Source organism: Ovis aries, chromosome 2 (genome assembly GCF_016772045.2).
Source record: "Ovis aries strain OAR_USU_Benz2616 breed Rambouillet chromosome 2, ARS-UI_Ramb_v3.0, whole genome shotgun sequence".
NCBI lineage: Eukaryota > Metazoa > Chordata > Mammalia > Artiodactyla > Bovidae > Ovis > Ovis aries.
Window position 1 is genome coordinate 118,192,723 of NC_056055.1, and position 18,092 is coordinate 118,210,814.

Sequence of the window (18,092 nt, forward strand, 5' to 3'; positions counted from 1 at the left end):
AATATTATATTAAGGTGGGAGTTTAGAAAAGACTAAAAAACATTCGAAGTTTTACAGACATGAGTGCTCTGATAACTTTAAATTAAAACTGGAGATTAGTTGCTAAAATCAATCATTAAGTTCTGAGTGTATATTTAATTAAAATAAGAGTTGGTTCCCTGATAGAATGTATAAAATCTATGATTTTTCTCTCTTGAGGTCCCACTAGTAGAGATAGAAGCTCCCCTCCCCCTGGATACATTCCAGATGAGTTACACCAGGTTGCCCGGAATGGGTCATTTACCAGTATCAACAGTGAAGGAGAGTTCATCCCAGAGAGCATGGACCAAGTAAGCAAAATTTGAACGTTGTTTTTCATGTCACTTAAAGGGATGTTGTCTGGATAGTGTGGTTTGGCAGGTGTATGGAAGAAGGTATTTGCTTTACCTCTTGTCCAGTCCCATATCTTCCTTTTTAAGTGAGCAAAATGGTGGAAATACAGGAAAACACCCACTAATTTACATGTGTCTGTATTCATATATAAAGAAAGGTGGTATAAGGCTTATTTTCTTATGTTCATAAATGAGTGAATGTATTTGTTTATAATCCTGATATTAACATTCAATTTAATAAATACTTTGTGAAGCTGAGGTTTGTCAACTCTCTAAAACATTAAAAAAAATTTTTTTTAATCTTTTTAAAAAGATTCATTTTTTAATTTGCATCTTTGTTTCTGGCTGCACTGGGCCTGAGTTGCCACAGACTGTCTGTAGGTGCTGCCCACAGGGGCTGTGCTTTGTCGCGATGCCTGGGCTTCCCGTTGCAGCGGTTCTGTTGTTGCAGAGCACAGACTCTAGAGCATGCGCGCTTCAGTAGTGGTGGTTCGCAGGCTCAGTAGCTTTCGGGTTGAGTGGTTGTCGCACATGGGCTGAGTTGCCCTGCAGCCTATAGGATCTTCCTGGACCAGGGAGTGAACCCCTGTCTTCTGCATTAGTGGGTGGATTCTTCACCACTAGACCACATGGAAGCCCTTAAAATGTTTTTTTAAAGTTTTGTAGTATTGAAGTATTTTTATGGAGTTGCTATTGTTTTCTTATCATTACATTGGCTGCTTATATTATTACAGGAGTTTACATTTTCTACTAATACAGCAGTCATGGTGTCATTTATTTCAGTTTGGGTGGTGCTGTTGTTCAGTTTTCAGTAAACAAAATTGAGTGAAGTGTTTAGCTTTTAATTATTTAGATGATAATCCAAAGCGGAAGATACAGAAAATTCCTATATTTTAATTAGTAAATTTTGCAGTTATAGTCCACCTACAGGGGACAGCTACTTTTAAAACATTTAAATAGGGTGGCTGCTATTGGATATGGAATTTCTTTTTTGGGTACTGAAAGTGTTCTGCGATTTTGGTGAGTTATACATTCTGCTATTAACCACTGAATTGCATTGTATGCTTTAAAATGGGTGAATTTTATGATACATGAATTGTATCTCAACAAAGCTATTTTTAGAAACAGTAACTTCAGTTATATTCATGTAGAATGAAGGTGGACTTTTTATTTTTCTAGATGCTGGACCCATTATCTTTAAGCAGCCCTGAAAATTCTGGCTCAGGAAGTTGTCCATCACTTGATAGCCCTCTGGATGGGTAATGTTGATTGTAGTTGTTATTTTTTAATATATGTGGGTAAATATACATATGTATTAATAGCATGTTGAATTATCAACTCTTTTGTGCTACATTCAGAGGAATGTAGATCATACTCATATATACTTAATGGCAAATTGATTTTTCCAGTCATCGGGCTCAGCATCTTTTTTACTTAAAATGATTTCTGATTATAGTATTTTGAGTTTCCTGCTTGGTAAATTGTGTTTGAAACTAAAGGTAAACTTTGAGTTTATGTACGTTTACTTTTAAACCTGTGTTGGTGAAACTGCTGTCAAATTTTTCATAATAGGTTTAATTTTGGAGATTCTTTAATTTCTGTTGTTCAGGATTATTTTTATTCTGGTACCAAATTATAAGTACTGTACATTCTTGGTAATTATGTCCCAGTTTCGGTTGTCAGTTAAAATTTAAGTACTTTTTGTGAGGAATGTACTTTTGTTCAGGAATATAAGCATGGTCCAGTTGCATCTGTGAATTTTTGTTACAAGTGCTCCCTCTCTCCTGGTCTCAGTAGGACTGTTTTCACCTGTAGCATGCAGTCAGTACCTATTTACTGTCCTCTGAGACTGCTTTTGAAAGTAACTGCTGAAAATGTAACTACTATTGTATGGAAATATACATTTAATTTTCTATTATTCATGTATATGAAACCATTGTCTGTGCCCATGTCTGTCTCAAGATAGATATTTAAACCATTTAAGGAATTCAGGGGAATAGTGATGTGAAAGCTACGTATTGAGTACTTAGTATTTGAAAGAGTGTCCTGAGATAGACAAGTATAAAATTACTGAGTTAGTATTTTCTCCTCGTTATAAATGTGGAAATCATTTCAGAAAGATGGTTTGCCAGGGTTGCAGTAACTAGTTTAAGTGGCAGAGCTAGGATTGAAACGCAGGTGTTTCCATGTATCCATAATGCCAAAATGTATCTTTCTTAACCACTGTACTCTGTAGGTCAGTTTTAAAAGCCAGGCTTTTTGTGTGCATGTGTCAAATAAGTGTTTGAAAAAAGTTTCCTTTTTTCAGTTAATGTTTCAGAGAGAGTGCTGTATCTGTGTATGTATATATTATATATATATAAAATATGTATATTTGTCTGTATATCTACACATACATATTGATATTGCATAAAGATTTTTTAAAATATCTTAAATACTTTCTCTTAAAATAATGACACTTTTTCTACTTTTTAGAGAGAGCTATCCAAAATCACGAATGCCTAGGGCACAGAGCTACCCAGATAATCATCAGGAATTTTCAGGTTAGACTGTTCACATTCTAAATGTTTAAATATTTATGTCATTGAATAATATTTTGGCTGGGTGGAGAGAGACATTTTTTTAAAAATCAAAAATGTGTAAATGTGTTTTTCATGATTAGAAATATTTGATTTTTTAAAAAATATATAACTTTCTTATGTGTCTTAATAGACTATGATAACCCTATCTTTGAAAAATTTGGAAAAGGAGGAACATATCCAAGAAGGTATCATATTTCGTATCACCATCAAGACTATAATGATGGTAAGTTTATTAGATCAACAACAGTTGTTAAAAATCTCGCAAACAGTAAAAATAAGTTTGGTCCTATATGACTTAGTTTTCTACTTAAAACTATTTTAAAAGACTTTGGATCGTAACTACAATAGTGTTTTAGCTTTATGCCAGCTTACCTCTTGAGACATGTCTTCCCTTAGAAAAGAAGTAGTTAAAAATGGTACTAATTAAAAATTATTCCTTTAGTGATGAAATGCATACTGTATTCTCCTTTTTTTTGGTATTGTCCTTTTAAGGAGAAAAAGCACTTCCTATTAACTTTGCAGTTTTTGTTTATATTTTAAATCATTATTGAAAATGAAAATAAAATTCATTTTTCTCCTTTTTATACAAACTGAGGGAGTTCTGTCTGTGCTTTTATGAATGTGTGAGTGTGTTAGCACAAAAGTTATTTGAACTTATATTCAGATTCTGTTTCTTTTTTCCCCATTTTTCATTTCTTATACCTTTTTTTTTTCGTGATTCAGTGTTAGCTAGGGTATTTCCTTGAACTCATAAAAATACGTAAAATCAAATAATCACTGCTGTTTTAGCTTCTTATCCTAGTCACAGAACAAATTCTGTTCCTTATGCTACAAATTTTAAATACTTTGAATTACAGTATATTATTAAAAGTTGAAGGGTAATTATGTTTTCATTTTGTAGGTCGTAAAACTTTTCCAAGAGCTAGAAGGACCCAGGGGACCAGCTTCCGATCTCCTGTGAGCTTCAGTCCTACTGACCACTCCTTAAGCACGAGCAGTGGAAGCAGTATCTTTACCCCGGAGTACGATGAGAGTCGGATCAGAAGAAGGGGGAGTGACATAGACAATCCTACTTTGACTGTAATGGACATTAGCCCACCCAGCCGCTGTGAGTAATAGAAGCTGGCATAGTGGAGTGTGGCAGAACCTTGGCCGAATTTTACAATATTAACAATAGGAATAAATATAACGAAGCCAGACCTCAGGGTGAGATCAGGTTTTCAAAAGAGGTAAAAATGGTATTTCTAATGGTGTTTATAATGTTGGGTAAAAGCATGGTATTACTGCTAATTACTTTAAATGATTTCCTATCTTTTGCTTTTTTTAGGAAAATTGTTACCAGTTACTCACTCATTCATTCCACATATCCTTATTGAATGCTTACCTCTGAGAAATTTCAAATATGACATTCCAGATGTAATCTAATGGGGAGAATGATGTGTGGAGAAATAATTATAGTATACTGTCTAATCAAGACCTTTAATGTGAGGAGGAATTCACTAGTTAAATAGGTGACATACACAGGAGGCCGTGACGTATTCTGGGCTTCCCTGGTAGCTCAGCTGGTAAAGAATCCGCCTGCGATTCAGGAGACCCTGGTTCAATTCCTGGGTCAGGAAGATCCCCTGGAGAAGGGATAGGCTACCCTCTCCAGTATTCTTGGGCTTCCCTGGTAGCTCAGATGGTAAAGAATCCACCTGCAATGTGGGAGACCTGGGTTCAGTCCCTGGTTGGGAAAATCCCCTGGAGGAGGGCAACCCACTCGAGTATTCTTGCCTGGAGACTCCCCATGGACAGAGAAGCCTGGCAGGCTATGGGGTCTCAAAGAGTTGGACGTGACTGAGTGATTAGGCACACATGACATATTCTGAAAATGAGAAATAGTTATTTTTTGGCTGAGGTGGAGGATATCTTACTTGAAGCAGCAGAAATAGAACTAGAATGGTAACTAAGGCCAGATTGTGAATTATGTGACCTTTATCTTGTAAGCAATATATAAAAGGTTCATGCTCAAGGATATTATTTGCAACAGTATTTGCATATCCTTGCTTTTGTGCTGGTGTTGTCTTTTTTACTTTTATACCTGCAACTTGCATTGCATTGCTGCTATTTTTGGCTTAGACAACTCTATTTTAAAGTGATTAAAATAAGATGAATGTCTTTTATATATACCTCCGGCTAGTTTCTATAGATCTTTATTTAAGTTGATCCAGGATTCTGTTAGGTATCATATCCCTTTTGCCTGAAGAATTGTTTTTAACCTTTTCTTCTAATATGAGTCTACTGGTAACAAATTCTTTCAGCTTTTGTTTGAAAAACTCTTATTTATTTATTTTTGAGAGATGCATACATTTTTCTGGGTATAGAATTCTGGACATTTCAATGGTTTTCGTTCCGCACTTTGAAGCTGTCTCTCCGTTGTCCTCTGGCCTGTGTGCTTTCTGAGGAGTCTGCTGTCTTTCTCACCTTTGTCCCCTTGTGTGTATGTGCTTTTTCTCTCCCATTGGCTGCTAAAGATTTCCTCTTATTAGAATGCGAGTGATGGCCTTCCAGCTTTCTACATTGTAGGCAGATGGAAACACTTATTACAGATATTACTGCAATAAAGATTTGAAATAGCACATCTTACATAATCAGTGGCATTTTAAATTGAGTGAAAGATGCTATTATGTTTATAATCAGGTAAAAAAAACCTCATTGGAAAAAATCAGTCCTAGGAATCTGAACCTTGTTTGGATTTAGAATTCTTACAGTTTTCAAAGATGATGATGATTATGAATTTGGATGAACATGACTTTCTCTTAATATCCAAGCATATTCAATTAAAGATATCACCAATACAATAGTCCTTAACCATTGTGTGCCATTGGGCTACTCCCATTTTAAGAAAATGTTCTTTTCTAGCACCTCGTGCTCCAACCAACTGGAGATTGGGCAAATTACTTGGCCAGGGAGCCTTTGGCAGGGTCTACCTCTGTTACGATGTCGATACAGGAAGAGAATTGGCTGTTAAGCAAGTTCAGTTTGACCCAGATAGTCCTGAGACCAGCAAGGTAAGAATCATTGAACAAGCTACTTTGTCACATTATGAGAACCATTTTTATGGAAATAAATATAACACACCGTAGAATTTTTTTGTTTTTCCTCAGTGCAAATTATTTGGAAAAAAAAAAAAAAAAGATAATAGATATGTTTGTTTACTGTGTACTCTGGATTTTCTGTTTTAGTACTCAGTTGTATTCCTAATCTGGTTTAGTGTTGGTTTAGCATACCATCAAGGACTGTTACAGAAGTATTGCTTAGAGACTTTAAAACGTTGATTCTTTGGGAAGTGGGAATTTCAGGATGAAATTACCTTGATGGTCTCTGATGTTTGCGTTTTTTTTGCGTTTACTAGCAATGCTATAAAGACGTAACAGCGAGTTCTGTCTTTCAGGAAGTAAATGCACTTGAGTGTGAAATTCAGTTGTTGAAGAACTTGCTGCATGAGCGAATTGTTCAGTATTATGGCTGTTTGAGGGATCCCCAAGAAAAAACTCTTTCCATATTTATGGAATATATGCCAGGGGTAAGTTAGTACATTCTTTGAAATTAGAGATGCTCTATTTAAAGTCTTAGTTGAAGATAAAGAAAAACAACAACTTTGATTATAAAATGTTACAGACATTTTGGAAGAGTTTTGAATTTAATATAATTTTATTTTTCTATCTTCTTCACTTACCTGTGTATTCTTTTTTAATACTAAAGTATACTAAAATAGGTTATAAACATCATAGCAGTCTATACTCAGATTTCCCTAAGTGCCCTAAAAATAACACACAATAACTGGTTTATCCAAACTAGGATTCAGCCCAGGACCACACATTACATTTTGCTACTATGTCTCTTACTCCTCTTGTAACAAAAAACAATTTTTAGGTGACATAGATTTGACAGAGAGACCAAGCCAGTTGTTCTGTTGACAGTCTCATCTTATAGATTTCTCTGATCACATCCTCATGATAGTATTTAGTTTGTTCCTTTGTCCCCGTATTTCCTATAAACTCCAAGTTAGATTTAAAATCTAAATTATATTCAAATTCAGCTTTTACTAGCATGCATCCCAGATGATGCTGTGCATCCCATTAGAAGACATATAGTTTTTCTGGTGGTTCTGATAGTGATGTTAAGATTGACGGCTTGATTAGGGTGATTGACATCCTGTTTTCTCCATTGTAAAGTTTTGTTTTTCTGAAGACCAGAAAGTAATCTGAGCTGTAGCAGTGGCGCACGGGAATATCCAGTTGCTTTTCAGTCATCCGCCTGAATGTCTTTAGCACAGCTTGATGATGGTTGCCTGAGTCACTTACTTCGTTAGGAGGTGAAGATGTGATTTGCAAGCCTCTTTCACTCCTTCTGCATTACTTTTAGAACATGTAGAGTGCATTCTAGTGCTGATGGTCTTCAAGGTGGTGTATTTACTCACTTAAAAATGCGTTCATTCTCATAACAGGTAATATATGTTAGAAAAAGATTTGTGGATCTTTAAGGAAAGAGCTTATTAGAATTGTATGTAAAATAAAATATACATATTACAGCTTAATCTTATGGAACAACAAAACCGTGGACCAGTATCTGATAGTACAGTTGTCCCTTGGTATCCCCAGGGAATAGTCCAGAACCTCCCACAGATATCAGAATCCAAATATGCTCACGTCCCTTATCTAAGGGGATAGTATTTGCATATAACCTACACACATCCTTCCATATACATTGTCATCTCTAAATTATTTATAATACCTAATACACTGTAAAATGCTATATAAATAGTTGCCAGTGCAGCAAATTCAAGTTTTGCTTTATGGAAATTTTTTTTCCAAATATTTTCAGTGAGTAGTCGGTTGAATCTGCAGATGTGGAGTTCGAGAATATAGAGAACTGATTGTAATGGTTTTAACCATCCTCAGTCTTACAAGAGCAACAGTAAACTTTATTTTGATTTTTATCTTCATGAATAATTGTTTATACTGACATCATTGTTATTCATCATTGCTGCTGTTTCATTTTCAAAGAGTATGTTGGCAGTGTAAAAATTGTTCTTTAAAATTTAGTCTACAGAAATAATTCAAAAGAAGAAGAAAGTTGTGTACCTTTATTTTAGTACTATCTGTAATAGGAAAAGTGGAAATATCAGTTCACTCAGTGGGAGTAAATTATGATGACATTGTATAAGAGAATAGATATTTAAAATTGTGAAAACCAAGTAACAAAGTTGGAGGAAGTAGGAAGTACTTTGAGAGCGAAAAAGAATATAAAATGCTTTTTAATATTGGTAATGGTATTTTAAAAGTATCTGTATTTGAAAAATAACAGAAGAAACTAAAAAAATGAAAATGTATTATGTTGGTATTGTGATTGATTTTTCTCTTATTCAGATTTCCATTACTGTTTGTGCAGTAAATATGTAAATTAAATACCTATGAATAAATGTGACTAGTGATGGAGACTATTTGAATATAAAGTTAATTAAATTGGTTTGTTGGCTAGAACCAATTTATGTCACAAATAGAGATGTAAGTAATCTTTATATATTTAGCAATCTTAAGACTAGGACTATTCAGGAAAAGATATTAGATCATATTTCTGATGAGATTTTGTAAAGATAGCTATCTTTTCAAAGTATAAGTTATCAGTCCTTGAATTTGAAAAGCATATTACTAGATTAATTATAGTTCTTGTGTGTTAAACCCATGGCATAAATGGACTGGACGTAAATGTTCCTAGACTTTGCTGAATCTCCAGGTCTGTGAATTCTGTATAATTTCCTTGAGTAGATTTGGTATAATGGACCCCTTTATGCCCCTAGATTCAAGCTTTGCCAGAAACGTCATTCTTCAATTTTCCCAAATATAGCATTCCATTTTTTAGTTAATCTAGAACTATTTTCATATCAGAACTGTATGTTTCTTTTATCTCCAGTGCCTGTATTAGCAGTTGACTTCTGTTACTCTTACACACACAGTTTATCTGGCACAGTGCTTTCCAGCCCACTCCAGTTGTTCCCACTGAAGAAGGTAACATTTTCAGGTTACATAGCAGTATACAGACTACACTGAGAGAGCTGTTAGCACCATGGGCCACTGGCCTAGCTGCCCGAGGACCCAGAGGATGCAAAAGTCTGACAGTCATTTGCAGCCTACAAGTATTTGGGGGCTTATGATTTGGAAAGCTCAGTCTTTCTGTGTTATTTTGTGCATTACTACAATAGAGACATAGTAAGTTGACTGAACGATAAGCCACATTGAGTTGTAGGTATGCCTGGTTGCCTGGCTTGACTCATTGTCTAAGGCTTTCAATACATGTCTGCAAGTCAGCGTTAGCAGAACAGCATCTTGCTGTCCCTTCAGGGATTGCTCAGAATAGTGGGAACAACATATGGCTAAGTCTGCAGAATCCAAGGATCTATTTTTATATGACAGAGTACACAGTTTACAAGAATTGAGAGAAAGACGGGAACATTTGGATATATTTTTTCTTTAAAGGAAAAGATTTTGTCCCTCAGGAAGCATTTTATTTCTATCTTTTAAAGTGGTGGTTACCAAATTTGCACATTGGAATTATCAGAGAAGCTTTTTCAAAATTCAGATGCCTATGTCTTACCTCAGATTGATTCCCTGTTCTCAGAAATAGCACCTGCCTAAAAAGACTTCAGAAAATTAGAAATTCCTTTTAAATGTATTTTCCTCATGTTTTGAGCTAAAATGGTGAGTATATAAAGGAAAAACTTTAAAATCTTATGTGTGTTCTGATCTTCTAATCATACCCATTCTTTCTCCTGAGAAGGAAGGTTTCTGATATCAATGAAACAGTGTTTATAAACAAAGTAAGAACAAAATAGATCTGAAGTAGGACATACATAGAAGAGCAAGTAGGAAAGTTAAAAAATGTATTCAGGGCAGAAACAAGCAAGGCAGAGGCACTGGAGAATTTTAAGAATTGTAGTAATTGCAAGAGAACAGGAGATGGAACCAGCGCAGTCACAGAAATAAGGGTGTCAGTCAGAAATAATTTAAAGGCTTTCTTGAGCTATGCCACTTACTCTTTCACAGTTCTAGTCCAGAAATACAGTAGAGTTTTGTGTTAAATTAATGGCATATAATGTCCTTCCTAAGAATTCCTGTGTTCTTCAGTTAGAGCCTTCTAGTCATTCACTAGGATTCTCTAAATTAAAACGTCTAGTTTTAAATAGTCATGGGGTGTAATATACAGCATAAGGAATATAGTCAAATAATACTGTAATGACTTTGTGCAGAGGTAGATGGTCACGAGGAGTGACCACAGTGGCGATCATTTTGCAGCGTATGTAAATGCTGAGTCATTATGTTATATACCTGAAACTAACATGACAGTGTATGTCAGCTAAGCTTCAAGTAAGTAAAACAAAGAGCACTTCATTTAGTCAGTAAGAAAAACAGATAAGTATAGGTACACAGATCTTAAAAATATTTAACAGTACTTTTCCTCTCAAACCATACTATAGTTTTCTTTTGTTTTCTTTTTTCCTAGGGCTCCATTAAGGACCAATTAAAAGCATATGGAGCTCTTACTGAGAATGTGACCCGGAAATACACCCGTCAGATTCTTGAGGGAGTTCATTATTTGCACAGTAATATGATTGTTCATAGAGATATAAAAGGTAAGTAGTAAGGTGTTTTTTAAGTACTCAGTTTTTTTTTTTTTTTTTGATGAAAATGTGCTATGGCTAAGAAATTTAACATTTAAATCAACTCACCTACCTCTGCAATGCCATAGGAAAACAATTCCAGCTAGTCCTGTTGTTCAGGTTTCTAAAAGAGGGAGGCTCTCCTGTGGAGATTCACAGAATCAGTAAAGCCCAAATGAGCCTGACAATGAGGCATGTTTTCATACACAGTGCACAGGCTTAGAACATAGTGGTTAGGAATAGGGGTGAGGAGAGGGTGGGGCAAATTGAGAAAGGAGCACTGAGACATACACATTACCAGGTGTAAAATAGATAGCCGGTGGGGAGCGGCAGTGTAACACAGTGATCACAGCCTGGAGCTCTGTGACACATAGAGGGGTATGTGGGGAGGGGTGTATGTATAGTTATGGCTGACTTACATTGTGGCATGGCAGAGACCAACACAGATTGTAAAACATCCTCCAATTAAAAATAAGAAAAAAAAGTAGGGGCTCAAATTTGACCCAGTTCACATTCAGGCTTTATCCATCATCACGTGTAATCTTGGACAAGACACTTAGTCTCTCTGTGCCTCAGCTCCTCAGTTTTTTCAAATCAGTTTGGCTGATCTGGATCTTCGTTGCTGCGCTCGCACTTTCTCTAGTTGTGGCAAGCAGGGGCTGCTCTTAGTTGAGGGGCATGGGCTTCTCCCGGTGGTGGCTTCCCTTGTTTTGGAGGACGGGTTCTAGGTCCACAGACTCAGCAGTTGTGGCGCATGGCCTTAGTTGCTGAGGTGTGTGTAGTATTCCCTGATTGGAGATTGAATCCATGTCCTCTGAACTGGCAGGTGAATTTTTATCCAGTGTATCACCAGGGAAATCCTCAGCTCCTCATTTTTAAAGAGGGTGATAATAGTGTACAGATCACAGAGTTCTTATAAGGATTAAATGAGTTAATCTGTGTAGCATCCTTAAAATCATGCCTGGTATCTAGAAAGCACTCAAAAGTTAGTTACAGTGACGATGTGTGTTGAGATTGTATTTAAAACTGTGGGAAATGGACCTCATTACTTAAGAGAGTAAGAGAGCTTAAGGCTGAGCTTTGATAAGCAAGTTCTTAAAGTTTTCCATCAGTCTTTCTGGGCGCTCTTACGAGCTACCAGGAAGTTACTTCTTTCCTGTGGTGTGCCACACCCCGAATATGGCCAGAGTCAGACTAAGGAGAATGTTGGTCCACTGTTGGTCATGGAGTAGAGTCTGCTGTAGAATGCTGGAGCGGGGTCACGTGTACAGAGTGGACTTGCCTAGTGACTCTAAGAGGATGGCAATGTGACTCATGATCTGAAAGAAATAGGAGCCTGTTGTTCACCTCAAGATTTTCCCTGCTTAGGCAGACCTCAGATGTCAAGTTCAAAACCTGAAAGCCAAGAACTGCATAAGGTGGTCGTCATCTTATAATGTATAGAAGTATTGAATCACAGTGTTGTACGCCGTGGAACTAACATAGTGTTGTACGTCAAGTGTACTTCAATTAAGTATATGCCCTATACTTTGTAGGGAAATGATCTGTAAGTTATTCTATTAGTAATAATCTCTATTCAAGCCAGTTTCTCTGTAGCCTTCATAATAAGATAAGATAAAGGAACTGAGGGGAGCGACCTGTTCAAGTGGATCCTCTTCTGACCTTGCCAGTAACATGAGGAAGTTGGAAGCAAGCTGATTTAAAAACATTATAAGGGCTGTTTTGCTGTGCATGACATGAGACAAGATGCTCGCTGTGGGTGTCATCAAAGCAGTGGACAAGAAGGCAGCTGGAGCTGGCAAGGTCACCAGGTCTGCCCAGAAAGCTCAGAAGGCTAAATGAATTTTATCCCCAATACCTGCCACCCCAGTTTTAATCAGTGGCGGAAGAACGGCCTCAGAACTGTTTGTCTCAATTGGACATTTAAGTAATAGTCAAAGACTGGTTAATGACAGCAGTGCATCGTAAAACCTTCCAAAGGAAGAGAGAATGTTTTTGTGGATCATGTTTTGTGTGTGGCAGTTTATTAGTTTTAAAAATCAGTACTTTTTAATGAAAACAACTTGAACAAAAATCTGTCACAGGATTTGAGACCCCTTAAAAAAAAGCTTAAAGAGAAAAACACAAAGACAGAAAAACATTATAGGGCAAATATATATTGATAAGAAAAATGTAAGATACAAAATTGAACATGCAGTATGATCTCAAGTTTATAAAATTAAAGTATGATGTAGAACAATTTCCACATGACTAATGGTGGTTATTTTCAAGTAGCAGGATGAGTGGTAATTGTTTATTTCCTTCATATTTTTTTACTTTTTATGTATTTTCTAAACTTTTTAAAGACTTTTTTCCTAATTAAAGAGAAACCTTTTATTATTTATTTATTGCTTATTTATTTTTGGCTGCTCTTGGCCTTCATTGCTTTGCGTGGGCTTTCTCTAGTTGGGTGAGTAGAGGCTCCTCTTCGCTGTGGTGTTGAGGGCTTCTCATTGCTGTGGCTTCTCTTGTTGCAGGGAACGAGCTCCAGGTGCTCAGGCTTCAGTAGTTGCAGCACGCGGGCTCAGTAGGTGTGCACGGGGCTTAGTTGCTCTGCTACATATGAAATCTTCCCAGGCCAGGGATCGAACCCGTGTCCCCTACATTGGCAGGCAAATTGTTACTCAGTGCGCCCCCAGGGAAGTCCCAGAATGAGCAGTGTTTAAATGGCAAGGGAAAAGGAAAGCTAGTTGCTTGCTTTTAATTTAGACTCACGAGTTCATAATGAAAAGTAGGGAACCAGCTCATTATTTCATAATAGGGTTTCTTTATTTAACCTTTCTTTTATGAACTACACTACTGAGGACTAAATAGAGGATGACCTTTATAAAAATATTTTGGCTAACAAAGAGGGAAAATGACAGAATCGTGCCATTTTACAACTGCTAATGGGAGTAATAGATATATGCACTAAACAGTAATGGTTGCTAATGTCACCTCACAGAGACAGTCTGTCGTCGCATACTTCCTATTTGTAGACTATGTCTACAAAGCAGTTTCCTACCCACCCCCACCCCAAATTCTTTTTAAACCTGAGTCTGATCGAGCCTCTAGACTCAGCTACCAAATTGTAAAATTATGGAACATTTATAGAGAACAGATCAGCATGTTAAATGACTCCTTAGGATGGGCTCGGCAAAACCTAGACAATAAGAAAACTGTAGGCAGACAACTTAGATTCTTCATAAACTGCAAAGAATTGAAAAAAAGATTGGAAGGAACTTTAGGAAAGACTTAAAAGATGTATCAGTGATTCTCAACATAAGGTCCTTGTTTGGATTCAGATTTTTTTTTTTAAGAAAAAAAAAAAAAACTTAAAAAGGAAAACCACTGAGTATATATTTAATAATATCAAGGAATTATTGCCTGTTGTCTTATGTGTGATAAGAGTCCTTGTCTTTTAAAGATATGTACTGAACTGTTTATTGATCATGATGTCTTTAATTCAATTCAGATAATATGAGGGAAGGAGTGGCTATTAGTGTGGTTAGAAGAGTTGCCCAGATGATTGCTGAGATTGGGTGAGAGGGTCGTGCAGTGTTCTATCTGCTTTTGTGTGTCTTTGAAAAGTCTCCTTAACAGTTTACTTTTAACATGTCCAAAGTAAGTTTTTAAAAAGTTAGATAACTATACTGGGAACCTGCTATATACATGTTTTCCTCCGCCCTTTGTAAGGATGGGCATTGATTCAGCATTGGTGATGACTCCCCGGCGATAGCTCTCCTCATGTACCTGCCTGGGACTGCTTCTGCCCAGGTGGTAACCGTTAAAACTGGCTTGTTGGTTATCCTTCCCCAGCTCAAATATTTTAGACACAGCGGCGTGGTTTTTTTTTGACAGAGTCCCGCGAGTCCTTGGCTCTCCCCTCAAGACAGGCCTTAAGTGACTAGACTGGGAAACTTGCTGGAGGACAGGAGACAGGGCCAGAAGTTCATGGTAGGGATGGACAGTTTGCATTCTCTCCAGTCTATAATAAAGGTTTTTCTCCACTATTCACATTCCTTCTTAGAGGCTGTTTAAGAAAAAAAGAAGAAGAAGACAGATAAGGAATCTTTTTTTAAATCTAAAATATGCTGAAGGTTAGGAAGATTTTAGGTAAAGGCTAAGGGCTTCCCTGGTGGCTCAGAGGTTAAAGCGTCTGCCTGGAATGCAGGAGACCCAGGTTCAATCCCTGGGTTGGGAAGATCCCCTGGAGAAGGAAATGGCAACCCATTCCAATATTCTTGCCTGGAGAATCCCATGGAGTGAGGAGCCTGATAGGCTACAGTCCATGGGGTCACAAAGAGTTGGACACGACTGAGTGACTTCACTTAGAAGCTAAAATTAGATAAGTCAGTAAAATAAATTGCTTGTTTAAAAACAGCAACTTAGCTGGAACAGCATGAGCAAAAAAAAAAAAAAGTAAAGTCATTGGTTTATAACCAAAGTGCAAAATAAATATCCATGTATTCACACTAGTAGAAATAGATGGTTGAATAAGTAGGAAAAAAGACAAATCTCCCACGCAGAATAATTCCAGATAATATATGTAGCTACTAAAAGTAGTTTTTTAGAAATTTATATATGAAGAAATTAGACTTATAATCATAGAAAAAAGGTTGAGTTTAAAGAATGGTAAAGGGGAAAATAGAGAATAAAAATAAATGAACCTAGCTCCTAGATTGTTGGTTTCTGATACCATTCTCCACTAAAGGAGCTAGTGTCCCTTGGAGAAACGGCGGGCGGTAGACTTGGTGCAGGAGGTACAGAGTGAGCATGGAGCATCTTCTAGTTCCAGAATGTAACGCAGTGCTGACACACACAGTCCAGAAATCCAACGAAGTGCGAGCGCGATGACTGAGTTACGGCAGAGGGACACAGGAGCCAGCAGAGAGGGCTCCCAGTGGACAGAGCTGTAAACAACGTGAACAAAAACAAAACAACAACAATAATAATAAAGTCATTGGTTTATAACCCAAAGTGCAAAATAAATATCCACATATTCGGATTGGTAGAAATGGATGGTCAAATAAATAGGAACGAAGAGACAGATCTCCCATGCAGAATAATTCCAAATAATATATGTAACTCCTAAGCCCAGAGCATACTCTCTCACTCACTTATACATAGTGAACTTCCAGAGAGCTTGGTATGGAAAGGAGGAAAGAGTAAGTTTACAGTGGAGGATTCTGTAAACACTTCCTCAGCTAAGCAGTCGTGTTCAGTTTATAATAAATAAAGTGAAAAGTTTGCTACAGAAGCAAATGAAATTTTAGAGCAGAAACCTTGAAGCTTGCTTAGAATAGATTTAAAATGTGCTCTGTAGAAGTTGAGAAGGAGAAATTTTGATTACGGAGGTTCCTGAGGAGAGGCTAGGTTCACAGGGAAATAATCTTGTATGGGCTTCTTGCTTTGTAACAGAGAGGCTGGGGCCAAGAGCCTGCTATTGCCTTCATCATCCTTCTCTGAACTTCCACTCCTTTTTGTGTGAACTTCCCATTCTTAGTCCTTTCCCCCTTTCTCTTCTTTTGCGTTCTCACCTCCCGCTTGCACCAGCCCTTTTCAGTGGGGGAAGCTTTTCTGTGGGGGAACCTTTTCTTAGGTCCTGAAGCACACATAGTGACACTAAATTTTCATTGTTCCATGTAAGAAATCTTTAATACACACTGACCATACGCCTGGCCTTAACCAGGTACTATTCAGAGGTGCAAAAAGCAGCCTGATTCTGGAGACAGATTGAAGAGTCTAAGTAATTTTCTGCCGTTTTCTTTTATGTTATCTTCCAGATTGCCAATAAAAATAATGAAATGAGGGTATTTCTTGTTTTAGGTGCAAATATTCTGAGAGATTCAACAGGCAACGTCAAACTAGGAGATTTTGGGGCCAGCAAACGGCTTCAAACCATCTGTCTTTCAGGGACGGGAATGAAATCTGTCACAGGCACACCATACTGGATGAGCCCTGAAGTGATTAGTGGAGAAGGCTATGGCAGAAAAGCAGATATCTGGTAGGTTTTGATGCGGGATTTGCCTGAAAACACTCACCTTATTAACATATTTCCACTCAGGATGGAAATTATTGAAATGAACTTAAATTCTTTTTTGTACTTTTGAAATAGGATGTCAGGATTATAAGGATTGATATCATTTTAATTATGCCCTTTGAGGCTTAATAACTGACCAAATAAACAGAGCTTTCAAACCATTTTTTCATTCTTTGAGAAGAGTTTCTTCTTAAGCAAATTTCAGCATTAGAAAGCTGTCTTCATTTTATTTCCCGGATGAACTTTTAAAGTAATTAATCTTTATTGTTAGTCTTATAATTCAGTTAACCTTTAATTGCTTAGTATTTTAAGATAGAACATAAAACGGTCATTTGCTACTTCCCCCTGAGGAAAGTGGTTTTTTCCCTTTGGTGTTTATTGGTATTTATTGAAGTTGCGAAGAGAAGGCTTCTCTCTGTGACCACTGCAGAGCTAGGAAGTGCGGGGAGTCTCTGTTCCTCCTCTTGGCGTTCACTAAAGGTCACTCTGGTTCCTCCTTAACCAAGTTCTCACTGCCCGCCAGCTCCTGAGCCTGAGGTTAGGCACCCTGAGAGGGTGTCCGCAGTTCTCTAAACCCTTTCCATTGTGCAGCTCTGGAGTCTTTCCTGCCTGCTTCTCAGCCCCAGCTACTTACATGAGCTCTTTTGAGTAAAGTTCTTAATAGGTACTCATTTTAGGCACCTAAAGACAAAGAATTTCTAATGTTTCTATTTTTTGTAAAATAAAGACAAAAAAACACTTACATTCAGTGACAGGCTAGAGAATTATATGGAGCAAAACTTATGAATGATATTCTGTGCTTAACAAATTTGAGAGCTTAAATTGTGGTTTGTTTTCATTGATTCTTATGTTTAAAGTACAGGTTTGGGTTTTTGTTTTTAGCTCAAACCTAAGTGCTTATTTTTTTAACAAGATAGTAACACAGTAATTTAGTTGTAACAAAGCCATCAACAGAGCCACATAGAAACAAAACTAAAGGTATTGCTTTAAATTGATTATCTCCCTTAAATAGGAAAAATTTAACCTGTTAGTCTAGTGGCTCTCAAACCTATCCACACATTTGAGAAATGGAGGGAAGGAGGAGGATTGGTACTTAAAAATTAGCTATACCCAGAGCTCATCTCAGAACAATTATATGTGAGTATCTCAAGAGTGGGGACCAGGCAAAGATTTCTGAAGTGTTGTCAGGTTTGAGAAGCACAGCTCTAAAGTAATAAGCAATAGAAAATATGCCTTGAAAGCAATTCAAAAACACAAAGTTAAAAAAATAAATATGGTAAATTTCTTTTCTCTTATCATAGCAAAAGGAGGAGGGAAGCACCAATTCATTCTCATTATTTTTTACCCATTTTTGATTGCCCAGAGTGGAGTTTAAC

General features: G+C 36.9%; 1 protein-coding gene and 1 non-coding gene across 2 annotated transcripts in view; both read left to right on the forward strand.

Annotated features, from left to right (window-relative positions):
- Nucleotides 1–18,092, forward strand: part of MAP3K2 (mitogen-activated protein kinase kinase kinase 2) — a 97,596-nt gene that overhangs the window by 69,530 nt on the left and 9,974 nt on the right. Inside the window, exons 8-16 of the mRNA XM_015093318.3 lie at nt 199–329; nt 1,551–1,630; nt 2,847–2,914; nt 3,084–3,176; nt 3,855–4,061; nt 5,858–6,006; nt 6,390–6,521; nt 10,499–10,628; nt 16,503–16,680. Coding sequence (XP_014948804.1) covers nt 199–329; nt 1,551–1,630; nt 2,847–2,914; nt 3,084–3,176; nt 3,855–4,061; nt 5,858–6,006; nt 6,390–6,521; nt 10,499–10,628; nt 16,503–16,680 — 1,168 coding nt within the window. The remainder of the gene's footprint in view (nt 1–198; nt 330–1,550; nt 1,631–2,846; nt 2,915–3,083; nt 3,177–3,854; nt 4,062–5,857; nt 6,007–6,389; nt 6,522–10,498; nt 10,629–16,502; nt 16,681–18,092) is intronic.
- TRNAS-GGA (transfer RNA serine (anticodon GGA)) lies at nt 14,806–14,877 on the forward strand. Its single transcript has one exon. It is a non-coding gene; the product is annotated as a tRNA-Ser (tRNA).